Genomic DNA, 22184 nt, shown 5'->3' on the forward strand with positions numbered 1-22184 from the left:
CTAAAAAAACATCTAAAGCCATTTTATTACCATTGTCAATTATTTTCAATAAATCGCTATCAACAGGTAAATATCCATCAAATTTCAAAAAATGTATTGTAATTCCATTATTTAAGGCAGGTAACAAACTAGCGTGCGGTAATTATAGGCCGGTATCCATATCTCTAACTTTATCAAACAATTTTGAAAACTGTATAAAAACAGATAACTTTATTTTTTAAACAAAAAATGTTTCTTTTCAAAATGTCATTTGGCTTCAGACCTGGATTATCTACTACAAATGCACTTTTTAAGGTAGACAACTTTGTTAGGAATAATATTGACAAAAATAATAAGATAATGGGTATTTCTTTAGATGTACAGAAAGCTTTTGATTGTATGTATCAAAACTATGATATGTTTAAATTAGAAAATGCAGATATTTGTGTTTTACCTAATAATTCAATTAAATCCTTCTTAAGTGGTAGAACTCAAAGAGTTAAACTAAATGATAAATATGGTGATATTCTAGAAGTATCTTTTGGTGTCCCTTATTATTTATAATTTTTATAAATGATCTCCTAAAAATCAATACTAATCTAAATACTGAAATTTTAAGCTATACTGATGATACTGCGATTTTATTATCTGAATGAACACAGATACTTTGTATTATGAAGCAAATAGAATCCTAAATATAATTTATAGCTGGTTTTGAAAGAATAAATTAAAACTAAACTTGTTGAAATCTAAACACATTTGTTTTAATCCACAAAAGTGTAATACTTTGAATACTAACAACTTAATAGTCCATTCATTAAAGTGTGTCTTAGCTTTTAGCAATACATGTAAATCACAATGTATTATTCTTGAAAATGTGAAGGAGTTAAAATACCTTGGGCTAATTCTCAATTATAGATTAAAATGGGATAGTCATATCAAATATTTAAACAATATTTTACGTAAATTATTTTTTATTTTTAAAGAAATCAAATCTATTTTTAATTACTCATATAAAAGAATTATTTATTTATCCTTGGTACAATCAGTTTTTACTTATGGTATATAATGGAGGAACTTACAACAATCATCTATCTAGATTATTAACAACTATAAACTGAATTATTAAATATGTTCTAAATCTATAATTTCAAACATGTACCACGTTAATTTATGAGGAACTATAAGTTAATGATTTTAGGCATATTTTTTATTTTAATACACTAGTTGAACTTTATAAAAATAAACGTTTAATTATTCCTTTTGACTATGATTAGTATACAAGATATAAACATAATATAAATGTATGCCTACCTGTTTATAATAAAGGTTATGGTCAAATTAGCGTTTTATGTAACGGTCTAAAGCTATGTCAAACCTTAAAATAATTTTAAATATCAACATTAGTCATTTTAGTAATTTGAAGTCATTAAAAAATTATGTAAAAAGTCTAGATCTGTCTATTCATTTGTTAACTTTAATACTATGTTTTTAAATATAATATATTTTTGTTCTTCATACTTTTATCTTTTACTCTGTTTATAATATTGCGTAACTATACTTTGCTATTTCTAAACATCGGCTATTACTACATAATTTATTATTTTATGTATTAATTTTAAGTTAATATAATATAAAAACCGCTCCCCCAACATAATCTTTGCTTTTAGGGGGTGCTGCAACTAAATAATTTACGTATTTATATAATGTGTCTCATATTGTGTTGCTAAATAACGTGTTATTTTCTAAATTAAAATTAAATCAAGTATTTGGCGGTTTGCCTAGAAGACGCATAAACGGAGAAAACTTACGAAACCGGTTGCTTCGTAGTCAACGTGGCTGTTTAAACCGTCTAACGATTGAAATATTTAATAGTAAAAAAATTGTTTGCCGCGCGCAGCCCTCCGAATCGGATGTGAAATTTACGTCACAGTACTAATATTTTATAGTCGCCGTGTGCTGCGCGGCAATCGTCGTAAATACGCGACGAACGCGGCGCCGGTGGCAGCTTTTGCAGACAGTTGAAAGAAAGCTTTTACAAGCTTTTGCAGCTTTTGCGCCCAGTTCAGCGTACGGAGGACCGTAGTATATTAAGGAATAAGAAGTATGCTCGATGATAAGACTGCGTATATCTTTTTAAGGGGCGATGTATAATTTATATAGGCAACCAACAATAAACACGAGACAACGTTACGAGTATACGTTTATTGTTACGCAATGCAGTGTGCACGAAAACGCAAGGCCATGCATGTGCGCGGACTAGGACGAAAACGCGGTTCGAGTTGATCATAATATTCTTGTTTCTCACTATACTACGCGGGTTACACAATATAATATATTCACCGCTGAGGTCAAAACCACTACGCACGGCGCGGCGGATGAGCGGCGGCGACGGTAACCGACGCGTACGTATGCGAGCGCTCTCTGCCACCGCCGTCGATGATGCTCCCCTCCGCCGCGTACGTCGTGGGTCGATGACCGCGGTCGGTGTCTGCGAGTGCCGAACGACGATCATTCCGAGTTCAAGCGTCGCTCGTTGTCCATGCACGTTACTGGCGTCGTTCCATTCTACAAGTCGTTGAAGCAATCCAATCCGCCGACGCTACATCTTGCCGTTCAGCAAAATGCCTTATAAGTACGTACTTGCCACAATAACGATTATAACATTTCATCATGATATTATTCATTATTTAATAATTATTAGGTAGGCACCTGTTATTGGTTATTTTAATATTCTGTTGTTGTGAATGGCTACACTGTTTATAGTGCGTTTAATTTAGAACTGCGACTCCGACGCTTACGCGTCTCCTGGTATTTTTTCATTAGGGTTTCTAAAACTTGCACGTTAAGTTTCGCGGCAAATTTAAAATTGATAACGAATATTTTATACATTTTTTCGATCCTAGTTTGAAAACCCTTGGTTTGAGACAATACCGCCAGGAAGCGCGTTAGCGTCGAGTCGCAGTTCTAATGAAACGCCCTATAGCTAAATATATTTTGGTACCCCATTAGCTGCGACGTCAGCCGAGAACCTATACTGAGTGCGCCGAGAGCGCGCAAGTCGGCCGCGCATCCAAATGAAGTCGTTTCGCGGTTTCGAGGTCTAATTTCTCCCACCAAGTCCACTAGTCGTACGCCGTCGTAAACCACCGAGCGCTATCGTCTGTTATCGAATTTTGTCATTTGACAGTTCATGTCTATTAACAATTATTACTTTATTGATTAATTTTAGTTCTCACGGTGAGAGTCGCGTTGGTGGGAGATGCGCCGACTACGACGAGTTTTGGTCGCCGCTGACTTGCGCTCTCTCGGTGCACTCAGTATAGATAAACTAGACGAGTTTCGCGAAATTCATATTTTACCTGTCTCATATTCTGGCCAATGTGCGCACATCGTGCTGCGCGCCATCTGGTGGCAATTTTTTTTTTTTATAAAAATGGTAAACCTATTTAAACATGACAACGCTAATCTCAAATCAAAAGAATATAAAAAATAATATGACTATACTGCGACCCACGAGAGAGTATAACTGTCACCCAACGAAAACACGTACGATTCTGCGCATCGCCACGTATTTGACATACACTAGATGGCACAAAATAAAATAAAGTAAAATAAAATAAAAATATAATAATTTATGGGTATACAGTATACACACAACAACATTTTCAAATGCATATTTGGATTACACTGTAGATTTTAATAATTACTTATTTGTATGGTAACTTGGCTCCGTAATGAGATTTATTATTTAAAATAATAATCTGTCGTATGATTCAATATTTTAACATATTGTCTTATTTATATACCTATTATAATTAAAAACCAAATAGGTATAATACTATACTATGAATATAATATCGTGATGTAGGTATTAGGGTCATAGTATGTTTGTAACACGAACCTTGCTGAATACTAGCCGCATACTTAATGCATAATGTCCTGTTTACGTGTAATGCAGGTGGTATAATGTTACAATAATACAATGTGGGAAACTCGGAACTATTTAATTCTTGAATGTACTTTTCTAATATCTATGTTATAATCAGTAGCGGCTCGTGGTTTGGATGATGAGACGATCGCACACCCGTACTAAAATTAATTAAATGAAGACAATTAATTGTATAATATCCTTAATTTTACATTTTTAAAAAAATATTTTTTATTAAAAATGCAAATTTTTAAATAATAAAATAGTTATAAATTACCTACTACCTACTCTACATATTTTGTCTATCACATATTTTTTCGTTTGCGAACGTTAAATTTGTTTCTCTCAGGTACCAGGTGCATACGGGTACGCGTGTACGCACGCACGAGCATTATCCTGAATAGCGCGTGTAAGCTAGATGCTGCAATCGTGTGCGACGGGTACGTTTAATGTTTATGCTGCGATGTTATATTATACTGGTTTGGACGACCGGCAGCGTCGTCCATACAGTAAAATATTTATATATTATTACTATATTGAGTAATTCGTTTTTCAAAATAACAGCGTTGTCGGTTGCTAATCGCTGTTACTGTTATTTTAATTTCCATTTTTCTACTGCGACTCGCGGCTAGTGAGATGTATATTTTCGTATATTTAATTTAACAATTTGTTATACCTATGACTACCGCAATAATATTAAATTTTAAAGTCGCACCACAACCACCAGCACCCGCGAGTCACCACTGGTTATAACATTGACTTACCATTATTATTAACATTATAACAATATGCATAATATTCCTACATATAGCTACACACTTTAATTAATTTTCATGATTTTTGATGTTACACGCAAACGTAAAGATTTACTATTGTAGCGAGCTGTGGCTGAACGTCTAAATACCTGTCTAAATACATGTCTAAATGACTTGATAATATGTACGCAATCATTTAATATAATACGCGCCGCGTAAATATAAATATAATAAAATAAATAATTGTAATACGCGAGCGCTCGCGTAACATTAATAGTAATAATATCGATAGTACCGCGTATACAGTACGTTTGTAGTAGTAATAGTAGCGCGACGATCCCGCGTACACAGCGCGTAGCTATAGTGCATACCGCTGACGGCTGGATTATAATTTTTTAACGTAAATAATATTTATTATTATAAACTACTATTATTTACTACAGACCGAAACAATTTAATAATATTGACTATTTCTGTAGAAATATTTATCGTTATTCATAAACTCTATTGAAGTAATAACAACTGATTATTTATATCGTATTGTTGACCACAGTTGGAATATTTCATGGTTGAAACTATTTCGGTTACTGTCTTTCGTATTGCGCACCGACGATAATAATAATAAAATTATTATTTATTATTATTAATAATAATACGACGTACGTCCCACCTAAAGTAGTAATGCAATAATGTCTATTGTTTTCGTAACGTTTTTCGTCGGCGACGACGAGACGTGATGAATATTCGTTTCGTCGTACACATTATTATAATATAATATGATATTACGTTATATTATAATATTATTACGTAATAATAATATGCAGTCAGTCGATGTTTCCGTTGGTTTGACCTTTTTACGATAACCTTTAACGATAAACACGAGAACACATTATGTGCCTTGTCCGTCGCCTCTACTCGTTGTATTATTATTATGATAAATCGTGGGTATTGTGTTATTCACTATTACACTGTATTAATATTACAATATTATTATATTGTAAAATTGTATTTCGTGACAATGCAGCAGCCGCCGCGGCGCTCATCTCCACCAGACACGGCAAACAGGGTTCTGGCGGTTTTTGTTCGTTTCGTTTACGGGCAGCAGACAAACGACGACGTTTTCGGTCACTTGTGTGCGTACCCGGTTTATCGGGTTCTTGTCCTTCACCTCCGCGCAGCTGCCGTGATGAAAGACAGCCGGCTGCAGCTTGCGTACGCGGACGGTTGCCGCCCCTCGTCATAACGATCGGGCCGCGCGACGTTGCCAGATTTCTCCGAGGCGCACGGTGGCAATGTAATGCTTTGTTCACAACAATACGCTCTGCGCCGTAGAGTCTACGGGAATAATGCGATGGTGTTCGGGAAAAACTGGTTAAGTCTAAAATTTGCGAAAAAATTAAAAAAAAAAAAAAAAATTTGAAAAAAATTTTTTTTTTCTAAAATTTGATCCTGTGGAATCAACCAAATTCGATAATTCTTTTTTTTTTTACCAATATAGGGTTTTGTCCTACAAGCCGCATTCAACTCTGTCTTACAATATTTTAATATCAATCTTTATAATTTGTCTTCAAAACCTTCCGTATTTTGTGGCCAATTAAAACCAATCAGTTATTATAAAAATCATATTGTGATGACGTCGTGGTTAGTAGCATGACTAAATAAACAGGCATGATCACTAAAAAACCAATTTTTCCTATCACTGCCCATTTTCCCCAGACATGGCGAAACATTACCGTGTGATTGTAATGTGAAGAATATTTTTTCTGTGATATGAGTGTTTCTTCCAAGTCTGGGGAAGTATAATATATGTATAAAATATGCGTGCAGTAATCTAGCGATCATGCCTTGTTATTTAGTCATGGTTAGTAGTATACTCTGCATTGAAAGAGGATAAACAGTCGGCTGACCGATTTTCGTCTGCTCAGCGCATCTCCCACCTACGACCCAGTGTTGTAAAAAGTGATTGTTCTTAGGAAAAGTAAAATAACCAATATAAAACTTATTTATATATCCCACGATGTAGTGAAGATAGGGTGACACCACTCCTGTATCTTTCAATGGTACACTATTGACGCAAAAAATCACGGAAGTTTAGAAATTCAGAATTTAACACCAGAGTACGCCATCCGTCGCTCGAAGGCCGACTTTTATGCGAGTCGCAATGGAGATTTACATTTAAATTTTATTTAGTGCATTTATTGTCGTTCAAATTTCAATAATCTGCATACCAAAATAATATGTTTTGTTATATTGTATAGATTATTAAAATAAACCAATGTTTTTGAATCATATACCAATTATTCTGTACAATTTGTAATAATATTATGGCATGTAGCCATATCGTACAAATTTATTGATTTAAATATAATGTATATATTTTAATGTATAATAATATGTTCATTTATTAACTGACACATATATGTACAAAAATGGAATTAGTGATATCTATACATTAGGTATAAGGTACGAGTTTAAAGTCGTAAGGTCAGTATACCCACTAACCCAAATACACCCAAATACCCAAATAAAAAAATCGTAATATTATATTATTTTATATAGATACCTATATAATATATAATAAAAAAAAATTAAATATTAAGCATAATGTAGATAACATATAATATCTACAATAGAGAATAGAATAATATATTATAAGTTAAAATAATAATATATAAGTACGTACTAATAAAACTTATAAACTATTAATATAAAAATTATTTATTTTAGCTCGAAGATGTCATTTGCTCAATTATTGAAAAAATTAAAATACAAAATAATGTATTATTTTTAATATTAGATGAGCAATAGTTGATTTCAGGTTAAACCACGGAATTTAGCGGGTAAAATCAGTGGGATAAGCGTAATCGAAGTGTAATCCACTATTGTAATACGGGCCATATTATTAAGTGTGTAACATAAAGTTGTTAAAATATGATACTTATTTAATAAAACTATTTTAAATTGTACCCAATTGAATTGAATACGTTGAATTACTTAAAAATAATACCCATTTGATAAATATTTTATATTTTGAAGTTATAGTATCAAAAATGACAAAAATGTATAATTTTTTAAATATTTTACATTTAAAACAATGTCTTCACAATATAAAAACCAGACTTCGGGCGAATGGTGGCGCTACCTGGATGAGACACTTGTACTAACAAACTGCCGAGAAAATTTTGCGACCGGAATATATACAAGTGGTGTCACCTTACCTTCTCTACATCGTGATAATATTATGTCTCTAACCCCCGGAAGGTCCAAATTGTTTTCTCCAGGGCGCGTTTTATTAATTTGCTTCCCCAATAGCCGCTAACCTTGGTTATTTTATTTTTCAATTCTTTATGATATCATTATTACCGGCTACCTTATTTCGAACGGCCGTTTCGACTCGTTATGGTTACTCGGTTGTAGACCATAGATATTATATTCATGGATAGAACCATGAATACTAGAATATAGAAATCAAACTACGCTTCTGAGAACGTCCTGAAATGAGTAGCATGATTAAAAAGCCACATGCTGCATTGCATGCGCCAGGGTTGCTTCTTTAACCCGCATAGTATAGGTTTTAATCATGTTTTTTTGTGTTTTTTAAAAAGCTTTGAGTGTTAGCGAAGGAACTCCAGCAACGAACATAATAATATGCGTTTTCGCTTTTATCAACCGAAATACGGAATATCATTCGGGCAACCACATTATCTTAAATCGTGGTAAATAACATGGTTTTACTATAAACTCCTACTATAACCACAAGTAACCAGCGTGTTCACTTGATTGTACTTAATTTGAAATTTTTAATTATTACAAATACGTAATTCTACTACTATTTTATTACTCTATTTTAACAAATGTTCCAACATTATCGATTACTAAATAATTAGTTAAAATATAGAGTTTATTTTTATATTGAACAGGTGACTCTTTGACCCGTTAATAACCTTAACATTTTAAAACCATTTTATCGGTTTAATTGTCACTACTTTTGTCTTGTACCATTTTTATTGGTCGACGCTAATGAAAATACTTCCATATTTTTACAATTATTATGTAAAAACACTATTAAATACCAAAAATAAGAACTACAGTTGTAGACAGAATGGTTAAGTATTTCCACGACGAAAGTACGTGGCTTGATGACGCAACTGTTATGATTCTTATAAAAACAAATATCCTTTGTGTAATTGTGGCATAATATAAGATATAATATAGTCAATTGGGAATAATTAATAATAATAAAGTTAATAAACAATAATATTTTAGTGAGTATAAAATACAATTTGACTAGGAGTCTGGTCTCAATTATTTGAAGAACTGGGTATAAAATTTCAATTCTTGTCACACAATGATAAACATAATGAATATTATAGAATATATTATTTGAACAAGAGCTACATTTTTATAAAACATATTAAATTTTTATAGGTTTGGAATAGTATTAGTTGTTAAATAGCGGAAAACTGTTTTTAATAACAACTATTATTTAAGAATATATACCTACATTGAATGTGAACATTGGATTTCTAATAATCTAATATCATGCTGGTATTTTTTTTTCAGAACAAAAAAGCATACGTACCTTAAAAAGGAAATCGATAGCTTGATTAGCAATGCTGTTTATGAAGGATGTTACGTTTATTTGACAAGATTTACTGCAGAAGACATAGCAAATTATCAATTGTAAGTTTGTCTTTATATTTATATATGATTTGGGACTACAATGATTATACAAAAAGGACGAAACAAACGAAATCTGAAAATGTTATTCAATTTTTTTTTTATTCCAACTCAAACTTTAAAAGTCTAAACATTTTTTAAAATATAAAATATTGATAAAATTATGATGAATAATAAAAACAAGTATATTCACCTCAACTGTTAGTTCTGCCTTCTAAAAGTATTCTTTCATAGTTTAGTAGTAATAATAGATCTAGTATTAATATGACTGTTGCTTATTGTTAAGATGAACAATAAACATTTCAATTAAAGTCCAGGGCATTAAACCGCTCATGAAAAATTCGGTAACCGGTTATTTTTCGTAAATAGTTACCGGTTTTGGTATTTTTAGAATTAGTGGTAATGGATAACCAGTTACCAAAATTATCTCTAAAAATGTGGTCACCGGTTATCGGTTTGGAAGCTGTTTTAATTCTTCAAAATTACAGGTAACCACTTCGGAAACGGTTTTTTCCATTTAGGTTATTTTCAGAAAATTTTAGTTTTAATTTAATTTACACAAAACAAATATCCACCCTATAAAATTGTTTAGGCTAAATTAAAAAATAAATACTTAGATGGCTATATTTTATCGTTTGAAGCAATGGATAAATATAAATTTAAATTAAATTAGTAAATTACCCATAACCATTGATTAAAAAATGGTTCATGGAAAAGTGTTAATCAAGGACTTCAATTACAATAATATAAAATTAATATAAAATAATCGTCTAATATTATGTTCTATAATATATCTATGAACCAATGTTTCGTACTTAGTATCTACGATTGGTGCTTATTACTTATTATCGCAGTTATAGAAAGTATACCATATTTAATCGTACTTATTATTACATCACATTTATTATCTTGTAAATAAAATTATTAATCAAAAAAATAGAATACAATTTCCAAAAAAAAAAAAAATATATAAAAATCAAATGTAACATTAATTCTTTTGATATTTTCGATTTTGTTCAATTGACCGGATTTAAAAAAAAAAAAAAATAGGTTACTGCTACACGTTACCCCTTTGGTGGTTACGGGAAATTTTTAAGAAGACGTGTCACGAAAAATTTACGCGTGCAACGACCGAGAGGATGCGCTGTTAGGTGTTTTCGCGATCCGCAAGCGCGCGGCATTTAAGTCATGCCTACTATTTGCAATTCGCAACCGGCCAACGTCGGCGACGAGTGCTCGTTCGGGAGCGCCGTTCATTTGTCTATGAACGTTCGTCTAGTACGATTCGTGTCATTATAAAATTCATCCTATGCAAATGCCGCCGTAATATTTTCAATATCCTCGCGTACCTATGAACTACCGATTATCAATTAAGATACTGCTTACCTAAATTTATGTCCAGATATATGAACCGTAGATTTGAAAATGTAATACAAGATTTCTCATAAGTTTGTCTACCTTTATCAAAAAAAAATGTCTACAAGCAAATCAAATTAAATTTTTATGAGCGTTTGAAATTCATATTTTTACAACACTTGATATTCGCTCGATTTCTCATGTGAAAATATTCTTATTTTATTGTTATTAAAAAACGAATGACTGTAGATATTTGAAAATTTCACTGAATGTTTATTTAAGCATTTTCTATACACCATACAATTTTGAAAATAATTTGACTCTTTTTGAGCTATTTACGGACATTGTCAGATTTCAATTGTTTTAGTTTTATTTTCTATAAAGATAAATAAAATGTTATTTGTTGAGTAAAAAGCGTGAAAAATTAATGAAAGGCTCCTGGTATATTGTTACAATAGCAGTTAAAAAATATTAAAACTACATCGGCACTATTTTTTTTGTAAGATTTAAAGTTTGAATTTTGACAACATTTATTAAATTTAAATTAATGTAATAATTATTTGGTAGTTAAAAATGTATAATATTTTCAACTATTATAGCTAAGGATTGAAAATTTAAAACAAGGTTCCACATAAATAGGTTATATATAAATTACTTTATTCACAATAATATCAACTATCATACTTGGTAATAGCATAGACTGACTGACCGTTGTCGCTCGGAATCGCTTTTTTTATACAATGATATTATATCATTGAATTCAAATTTAACAACATCCATAACCTACTGTACAGCAGAGCGACATCCACTTACCCACTTTTTTTTCTAGTTTTTTTTCTATAAATATCAATAAAATTGTATTTGCTGGGTAAAAAAGCGTGAAAATTGAATGCAAAGCTCCTGATATATTGTTATAAAGTTATAATATAAAGTTGAAGGAGAAGACGAATTGTGGTTATTATTCTCCCTAAATTTTTTTATAAACATAAAATGTATACCCACACAATTCCACCTGCAATTTTATTTGGTTCATTATATTCAATTTTGAATTTATATGTACCACTTACCTGGTTGTGGCTTAGATTATCTACATTCTTGTATGATTTCTGTTATAAATGATTTCTTAGAGTGTTTCTTTTTTTTTTTTTTTATCATGCTCAAATAGTTTGATAATTCAAGTAATGCGGATTATTAAAATAGTTTACAGCAAAACTACCTATTATAAAAGTCGTAAAGAAGAACTCTTTTAACAATTGAAGAAGCCTGATTTTTTATATTTTTATTAATAAGTTAAATAATTAATCGATAAAAAGTAAAAAAAAATTGATAATTTACCAAGAGATATTGGACGATTGGAATACGATATCAAAAATCGGATTTCTTACGATTGTTAATACAGTACTCCTCCACAATTTTTATAATTGTTATTTTTACTGTGGACCGCTTCAATAAGCCGTATTACTTGAAGAACAAAAGTATAGTTTTTATTTGTATAAAATTCGGATACGAATACAAAATATAAAATCCAACCAAATTAAATAATATTTGTCACTAATAATATAATAATCATTTTCATATCTGTTTATTTATTAGCTCTGTACGGGTGCTCGGCTGCGATAGAAAACCTGTTTTGACAATACACTGCCGTTAATGCGCGCGGGGTCGTGGTATGAACCCCTAGTATCGAAAGCTGCCACTGCTTATGGGCGCAGCACTTGACGAGTGTAATTTTCTGCAGTTTTCTTATAATACATACTTTGCGCGTTCCAATAATATGGGTTAATGAGTTGTTTAATTGTAAAAACACATGTAAAAATTGAAGAGGAGATTTTTATCTGTTTCCTCAAGAAGCCCCATTTTTGATATCTTTAAAACATCATGAAATATATCATGATTAAGAATACACTATTTTTTAATTTTTAAAAAGTTATTTTTAGGACTTAGAAATGATCGGGCTTCTACGGAACCAGATAAAGTTCTCCTCTATAATTTTGTTCATAGGTGTTTTTGTAATAAAATCACTCAGTAACCCATGTTATTGGAACTTGCAAATATGTTTTTAAAGGAATTTTTCGAGTGATTTTTTTCCGTGACACGTCCTCTTAATCGCTTCTCAAAATTTAAACTTACGAACCGGGAAGTGTTATCAGACCCAAAATTGGTCATAGTAACCGTCTTTCGTTAAAAACCGGTAACCGGTTTCAAGCGCTGGATTAAACCATATTCTAAATAGGAGAACGGAAGGTCATATTCTATACATTATAACCTTTCAATTAATCTATTAAGCATTTGTTTTGGTTCAATTTTCGAACAATTGGTAACATCACTGATGAGTTAGATTTATATAATTTAATGTAATTTATACTTTAAATATTGAATTGTATAGAACACTCTAATACAAGAATATTATAAATAATAATAATAATATCATATTTATTTCAAAATACTTATTTAAGTTTATTATTTCATTTTAGGAGCTTAATTAAAAATAAGGAGAAGAAACCCAAAGAAGTTGATAATATATCTAAAGACAATAACACATCAAAAGACAATAAAACGTCTAAAAGTGATAAAAGGTCAAAAGATGATAAAAAGTCTAAAGATGTTAAAACGTCTAAAGATGATAAAAAGTCTAAATATGTTAAAACATCTAAAGAAAACACATCTATAGACAATGAGCCTGCTAAAAAAAAACAGAAATTGAATTCAAATGGAATAGATGTTTTGAAATTAGTATTATCTAGGGAGGGTGAAACTCATAAATTTAAATCACAATTCAAGTCTTCGTTAAAACCCAATAAGAAAATTGCGTCTACCGGTACAGCAGAGAAGGTACCCATAGTAATTATTGATTGCGAAGAATCTACCACATCTGCTAATTCTTCAGCTACAAAATATGTAAAACAAAAGCTCTGGGTCAAGGATCTTAAGAAAATGATGGACACAGATAATTACATAAAGTGGCTGAAAACAATCAATTATAAAAATAAACCCAATCATCCAACGAATAGCATGAAAAAGTTAGCAGTTGCTAAACTTCCTATTAGTGGGCCTATAAGTGGACCTATAAGAAAACCTATAAACGAACATATAAGGAAACCTATCAGCAGACCTACAAGAAAACCTATAAGCGGACCTAAAAGTGAACCTATTAGCGAACCCTTCAGTGAACCTATAATCGAACCTGTAAGTAAACCTATCAGCAGACCCACAAGAAAACCCATAAGCGGACCTAAAAGTGAACCTATTAGCGAACCCTTCAGTGAACCTATATTCGAACCTGTAAGAAAACCTATCAGCAGACCCACAAGAAAACCTATAAGCGGACCTGAAAGTGAACCTATGAGCGAACCCTTCAGTGAACCTATATTCGAACCTGTAAGAAAACCCATCAGCAGACCCACAAGAAAACCTAAATACGGACTCAAAAGTGAACCTATGAGCGAACCCAACAGTGAACCTATATGCGAACCTATAAGAAAACCCATCAGCAGACCTATAATAAAAAATATAAGCGGACCTGAAAGTGAACCTATGAGCGAACCCTCCAGTGAACCTATATTCGAACCTGTAAGAAAACCTATCAGCAGACCCACAGGAAAACCTATATACGGACTCAAAAGTGAACCTATGAGCGAACCCATCAGTGAACCTATATACGAACCTATAAGAAAACCCATCAGCAGACCTATAATAAAAACTATGAGTGGACCCAAAAGTGAACCTATTAGCGAACCCATCAGTGAACCTATATGCGAACCTATAAGAAAACCCATCAGCAGACCTATAATAAAAACTATAAGTGGACCCAAAAGTGAACCTATTAGCGAACCCATCAATGAACCTGTACGCGAACCTACAAGAAAACCTATCAGCAGACCTATAATAAAACCTACAAGTGGACCTAAAAGTGAACCTATAAGTGAACTTAAAGTAGCTGATCTTAAACACGCTGTATATGGCAAAAAATATAAACAAGCGCATTTAGTTAAAATTGAAGAATTATACAAAAAGTATTTCAGAAAATCTGTTCATGATACTATCATAATTATTGCAAATATACTCAATATAATTCCAATGTCTAACAGTCATCACAAGAAACGAATGGATGAATCTTTTAAGAAAAGAACCGAAGCTGAAAAACTTAAAGAAAGATGCGATGCCAACCGAATTCATGGAAGGCATAAAAAAGTTCTAGAAACAATGTTGAAAGCCAATTTTGTTAACGTTGTATCATTATTTGAAACATCGGAATTTGATACTGCATTTCACATGTTTTTTCTATGTATATTAACTGTACTTCGAATTTTGGATCGTCCTAGATTCAAAAGAGGTAGTATATTTAAAAATGTGGTACTTTTATTATGGAATAGTTTGCAGAACAGTGGTTATAAACATCAAAAAATGTATGAATTGTTCCGGTCAAAGACGTTTCGACCTGACTGCATTGATTTAATAAGTCTAATTGAAAATAGTCGGGATTCTGACTCACGAGTCATTGATCGCATGCCTTTGTTTTTTCTAAAAACAGTTAACAGTCAGGAATATTTTCAAGCTGTTATTGATGCTGTCACCGGTGATTCGAAAGAAGACCTGGCGTTATTAATCGATAATGCAACTTTTCAATGTTCCATTAATTCAGAGTTTAAAGATCCTGTAGATTCACCAATTGCACAATATTCCAATGACGTATTACCAGCAACACAAACTATCCCTAGCAATATAAATTCTGATGAAATAATTCAACACTGGTTCCTAGCCAAAAATACAGATGGAACTCTCCAGTAAGTATTTTTTAATATCTAATTACTGTTATGGTCCGATTAGTTGTCATAAAATATTTGATTTAGCACAATATTAGTATTTTAAGACCCTTAGAAGAAAGTTTGTATCTAAACGGTGTAGTTTGGACGTAGTTTGGTGATTTGATAACCACTTTAGAAAAACTGCCGCTTGGCACATGGCGGGCAGTGCTCATTTTTCGTGCCCCCAACTGTATATTGTAATAAAATGTCCTTTCAACTATAGGGTGACTGACCATTTCTGCTCAGAACCGTTTTTCGTTAGGGTTTGGCAAGTTCCATATAAAAAGGTCGGTTACTTGTTCCTTACAAAAAATATTTCGTTCCTTTGTAAACTGAACGAGTTCCTTTATTAGTTCCAAATAAAATAAAAAATTCTTATTTAATCATTTGTTTTTTTTTCATATGCATACTAGCATATTTCTTTAATTTTTAATTACAATATATTCCATTCATATTTTATAATTCTATTTTGAAATTTTTTCAAAATTTAATTGCTGGCCGACGCATGTCGACTGTCTTATTGTTAATTGTTATAATAATAATTATATTTTATATAGTTACTCATTGAGTTACTGATGAGTAACGGTTAAGTTCGATAACGATCACTAATATTTGCAACATACATTATACACATTAAAAATAATATGTCTCGATTTCAATTATTTAAATATCTGTGTAAGTTATTGGAACTAGAAAAGAACAAAAAATGTTGATATTTTTCCTGGAAAAAAAAAACACGTTCTTTTAATTTTTTATAAAAAGTAATTCGTTCTGTAAAAAGGAATCGTTCCAGGAATCCGTTCCTTTTGGAACTCATTCCTTCTAAACATTGTTTTTCGTATGCAATGATTTATCATTGAACTCTAATTGAATACAATATGCATTTCAGTGACCGTCTTAATTATTTGGATGTATATTTTACGCCTACTATAGAGCAAAATAGTTTCCACAGTTTTTAGTTTTCTAAGATTTGCTCACCTTATATCCTTATCTGTTAGTTACCGATATATAGTTACGATTGCCTAACTTATTTATTTCTGATAATTTAACATTATTATTATTTAATAATTATTTTAGTATACCTATAAAGGTTTTAGTATTTTAGGTATTTTAGTATATACCTATTATAGATGTACAATATCCCCAAATTCATATTTGTATTTAAAATAACAATCAAAGGTTTTATATTAGGATTAACTGTATAAACTTTTAGTAACTTTTATTACACCTGTAATAGACAGATTGATTTTTATTAAGTTATATAAGGTTTAAATAGAGGCATATCATAATTATCATTAATTAAATTAGTAGTTTTTAAAATTAAAATACTATCTTAATGAATTGAAATTTAAAATTCAAAATCCATACTACTTCTTAATAGTATAAGACGTATTCCTCATTCCCCCGTTGTATATATTTATTGCAATTAAATTAAAATTCCAGTATTAATTAGTTCTGTTATATTTTTAGACAAATGCCTTTGATAAATGGTAATAAGATCCAAACCAATGGTAATACTGTAGTAAAACCGTCAATTTTAACGGGTCAGACGTTAAATACCTTCTATCAATCATTTTCTTCTTCACTACAAAATAAAACTGTTGAACCTTCTACTTCTAAAGTGATACCAACAACCAAATGTTTTGTTGTCGTGCCAACTATTTCCCACAGTCCTTTGGTGAAAGGAACACCATCTTTGTCAATGCCATCTTTGTCAATGCCATCTTTGTCAATGCCATCTTTGTCAATGCCATCTTTGTCAATACCAGCAACACCAATACCACGAACACCAATACCAGCAACACCAATACCACGAACACCAATACCAGCAACACCAATACCAGCAACACCAATACCACGAACACCAATACCAGCAACACCAATACCACGAACACCAATATCAGCAACAACAACAACATTTGTGACGCTCAAACCAGCAGTTCCGAATAATATATCTATTGCAAACAGTTCCATTCGTAGAGCTGAAGGTAACACTATTGTAATTGGTAACAAACAGTATCAATTCGTTAAGGGACCAATATTTGAAACAAGAGCAGTTGTCAATAAAACTGAAACATGTGTTATACAACCGTCAACCATTAAGACCAAAGTATGTAAAATTCATCAATATATATTTTTTTAAGCATTTACAAAAGCTTAACAATACTTCTTTGTAAAACAAAATATAAGGTTGTGAATAGAAGACTTTTAAAAGTCTGTGTTATAATACTAGCTTAAAATATTTAACCAATATATATAACTTGTTAAAATACTATACTAATTTTTGTTTGTTTAATATTTTAGTTTTTAAAAAATCAGGTTAAAAGTACTAAAACATGCTTTCAATTACATCTATATGTTATTTTTTTTTATAAGTATTTATAGTCACAAATAGTGATGGTTCTAAGTTCTAACTGATAAAAAACCAAATAATTTATGGTTAAAATTTAATGGCTAACTAACCAAACTCATTATTTAAATTAATGATTATGAATGGCTTAGTCGGCTATCTAATGATTCAGTTGACTATTCTTCTAAAATTAATCTGAAAAATGAGAATAAGCTATTATATTTTCATCATTATTACCCTTCCAGTGGGCGTGCCATTATTTGAAACAAGATTAGTCGTGCGTTGTACATTTTACAACAGTCCTAATATGTTGTGTTAATCGTACATATTATATTTAATAATAAAATGGCTGATTTGCACTTACTGTTGCGAGTTACATCCAAAAAGATTTAAACAATCACACAATTTTAAGGCAACGAAGTGCATGGGATCAGCTAGTTTATAATAAAATAAACATAGGTACATTCACAAAGTTGTTTTTATTTAAATATTATTATAATTATGTTTTGTTACAAAATCAATACGTCTTATTATTATTGCATAAAAAATTAAAATTCTTTTACTATTTGTTTACAGTAAGAAATTATTTAGAATTGTAATTTTCATCGTTATTAAAACACTTTTCACAAATAATAATTTTTTTTGGAATGTAGCTTACATACAAATTGCATACACTTTTTTTTCTCCCACATTCAAAGCAAGTTCTTCGTTTTGAAGGGGGGGGGGAGGGTTGTAGATACATCTAAAGTGCCTCCTTAGAACAACATATTTCATTTTCAAAAAATATGATATGTCCGATGGTAATGTAATTATAATATTATGTTTAGAGTATGAAAACAGTACCTGAGCATTTATTCCAGCAATATTCATCAAAGAATAAAAAATTACAAGTGGCCACCTTTTTGTAATTCTAGAAACAGAATATGCCGCACACATTTTATCTAATGTATCAACTCCACCTTTGGTAAAATTATAATCCATAATTATTTCTGGTTTACGAGTTTCTACATCAATTTTTGAATCATGGTGCATAGTTGAAAGCAAAATAACTGCCTTGTTTTTCGAGGTACGTAAGACACTAATGTTTTATTTTTTTGATACCAGAACACGCTCGAACCAACTTCTTTTTTTACCAGTTGTCAGTGGTAATATTTCGTTTAGAGTTTTCGATGGGTGTTACTAATCGTTTCACTATATCAATTGGTGAATTAGAAACCTCATACGAACCAGATGGTCGTTTTCCAACATAAATCTCAATTTTAATCGTGTAAAATGTTTTTGCATCACATAATGCAAACATTTTGATGCCATATTTAGCTAGTTTACTTGGGATATACTGTATCCATTGACACCGGCCATAAAATGGGTGTAAAATTTCGTCAATAGTAGTATATTCTCTCAAATTATAAATCTGATTGATATTTTTCAAAAAAAGGTCAAACGCAGTACGGATAGGAGCTAGTTTATCAATCGCTCGTCTTTCAGCTCTAGTTTCGCGATCGTCAAATCTGAGGCAGCGACACAAAAACAAAAATCTTTTGTAGCTCATAGTGGCCCTATTTATTTCTATACCAGAACCATCCGCCAACTATAATTATTTTACATTAGCATGATGAACTTTCTTTATACCAATCAAAAATAAAAGTCCAAAAGAAGCCAGTATTTCACACCTTGAAGTATCTAAGCAGTCTCGGAGTCTAGAGTATTGAACTCGTTGTCTCATCCTAATAATATACATATTAGTGCACTTTACGATTTCGTTAATCATGTCAAGATCAATTATTTTTAGAAATGCATCTATCTCGCTAACGATATTTCTCGCACACTCCTTTGGACCGGGAACCACGTTTATTATATTATGTTGCCTAATTTTTGAAGTTGTAAGCTCTTTTTGTTGCCATTTATTTATTTTATCTTTTCCTACATAGAATGTACTGTCTCCTAAACTAGTCTCTATATCTGATTCATTGTCTGAAAAATCTTGTTCAGAATTGCTTTCGTGGTCACTTACCTCCACATCTTCGATGATTAGATCACTATCACTCTCTTGGTCATCCACACAGTCTATTTCAGTTGAAATGTCTTGTAGTAAACTTTGAATTTGTTTAACTGTCATATGATCCGACCTAAGACATTGTATAAATAATATCGTTTATAAGTACGTACCAAAAATGTATACAAATAATAAAAAAAAAAAAACATAATATAAAAAAAAAAAATGTATATATTATATATTACATAGTGATATAAAACAATACTTACATATTTTTGTTCTTATTACCACACAAAAATAAAAATTACAAAATAATAAGTTAGGTACACCGAACGACGCGTTTTATGTTTGGCGTAGGTACACGGAATGGCACGTGCTGTATTTTGTGACTATACTATAAGGACTTCGTCGATTGTCTGCAATAAAGTGAACTGAAACACTTCAAAAATAGTCTAAAACGTAGATAATAAAATTTCAGAGGAATACCCATGACCGCCGATAAGATAAAAATAGAATAAAAGTTAAATAAACAAATAAATATAAAACTGTTGTATTATTTACCGCAGCGCGCCCGCTGGAAGGTTAACTTTTTTTTTTTATAAATTGTTTAGCTAAAGCCTTTTTTGAAAATTATGAGGTATCTGAATCAAAATCCACCAATGAGTAGTTTTTGAGTCATTTAACTTGTGAACTGAGAATATTAAGTCAATGATATTGGTTTGGAAGATTTGGTGCTATAATAATATGGAAATTATAGTAATAAATATTAATTTATTAAAATTGTATAAGTATAATCAGTTTCAGTGTTGGGTTGTAACATAATGCAAATTACAAATTACAGTAACAAAATTACTTTTTCAGTAACACTGAACTGTAATTTCCTTATATTTTGTTTAAATTAACCTATTTCAATAAAATTATTTTTTAAAACTAATTTAATAGTATTAGCCTGTTCTTTTCCACATTTTAAAATTAGTTATGAATGTAGAATGTATGACAAAACCTAGGGGCTAAGATATGCGAGTAAGACTATAAATTTATTAACGATCCCAAAAGTTTTAGATAATAATCAACGAAAAAATTAAAGGTTCCAAGAATTAATAGTTAATACCATTGACTATAATAAGTTTTTATTAACATTGAGTCACTGACAAAAAACAATGTACCCCTACATCATAAATGTTATTCCTGTACTGCTATAAAATTTATATAACAGTATTACATTTTACTATTACCAATTAGTTATTAGTTATTTCTAACTTATGAGTCATTATGTACTGATTTTGTAATTAATTTATAAAAAAGGAACGTTATTTGTAACTCCCTACTTTTTGAATGAAAGAAAAATGTTACACGATAAAAATAATGACGGGTAATGCGAATGTAATTTAAATGATAATATTTAATAATATAATGAGTAACGTGATTGTATCACTTGTTAATAGAAGTTTACTTATCACTGTCAGTTTTAGATTATGCATTACATACATTTTATACTTTTGTCATATTTATGGATCATTATTCTCAACATATACATTTTAATTACTAAGAGACTACTAGTTTGGATTTTAATTTAGAGGCAACTAAATTTATAAAAAAGATAGTAATTTTAATATTCTAAAAAATGTTGGTTGTTATTTTTTTAGTGCTACGCGAGAAATTGTACCAAGGGTGCAACAATAATGTGCAGTAGCTGTAAATCGGTGAAATACTGTTCCCTTATCTGCCAAGTAAAAATACCTATTTGAATATACTTGTTAAATAACTATACTGTTGTTATATATTAATATTAATGTCTTTTTTTTCTTTTTTTAGCGATATGACTGGTATGATGGTCACATAAAGGACTGTCAACATCTGATGAACAATAAGTAGAGACCCTAAACGTTCCATTACATATATAAATAATTTTAATGTAATATATTTACATGAAAGGCGTTTTCCTGAAAATATTATTATTTAAAAAAAAAATATGGATTAAAATTTAATGATATAATATGGATAAATATGCATTACCTATGCTTTTACATTTTGATATTTCTTAAGTTTATATATAAGTTTGTATAATTGCGGTTGATAATTATTAAGTTTAATATAATATTACTACAGTAGAAGCCGCTTATTAGAAACACGGATTATTGATACAATCGCGTTATTGAAACAAAATGTACCAGGACGGATCGCCCGTATAATATATCTAACAAATCGCTTATTAGAAACAATCGGTTAATTGACACATTTCACTTTGGTCCCAAAGTGTTTCTAATAAGCGGTTTCTACTGTAAATAGTTTTTAGGGTTTTTATGTAAATTTCTTTTTATCTGTACCTGTAGTT

General features: G+C 30.7%; 1 protein-coding gene across 1 annotated transcript; it reads left to right on the top strand.

Moving 5' to 3' along the window:
* Window positions 1-243: 243 nt before the first annotated feature.
* On the top strand, window positions 244-21785 carry LOC100571106. Its single transcript, XM_029485361.1, has 6 exons — window positions 244-523; window positions 9737-9833; window positions 13176-15485; window positions 16977-17616; window positions 21496-21579; window positions 21665-21785. Exons 1-6 carry the CDS (start codon window positions 244-246, stop codon window positions 21722-21724), a joined length of 3471 nt encoding a protein of 1156 aa, XP_029341221.1. The 3' UTR covers window positions 21725-21785.
* The last annotated feature ends 399 nt before the right edge of the window (window positions 21786-22184 follow it).

This window comes from Acyrthosiphon pisum, chromosome X (assembly GCF_005508785.2).
Source record: "Acyrthosiphon pisum isolate AL4f chromosome X, pea_aphid_22Mar2018_4r6ur, whole genome shotgun sequence".
In the NCBI taxonomy this organism is placed as follows: Eukaryota; Metazoa; Arthropoda; class Insecta; order Hemiptera; family Aphididae; genus Acyrthosiphon; species Acyrthosiphon pisum.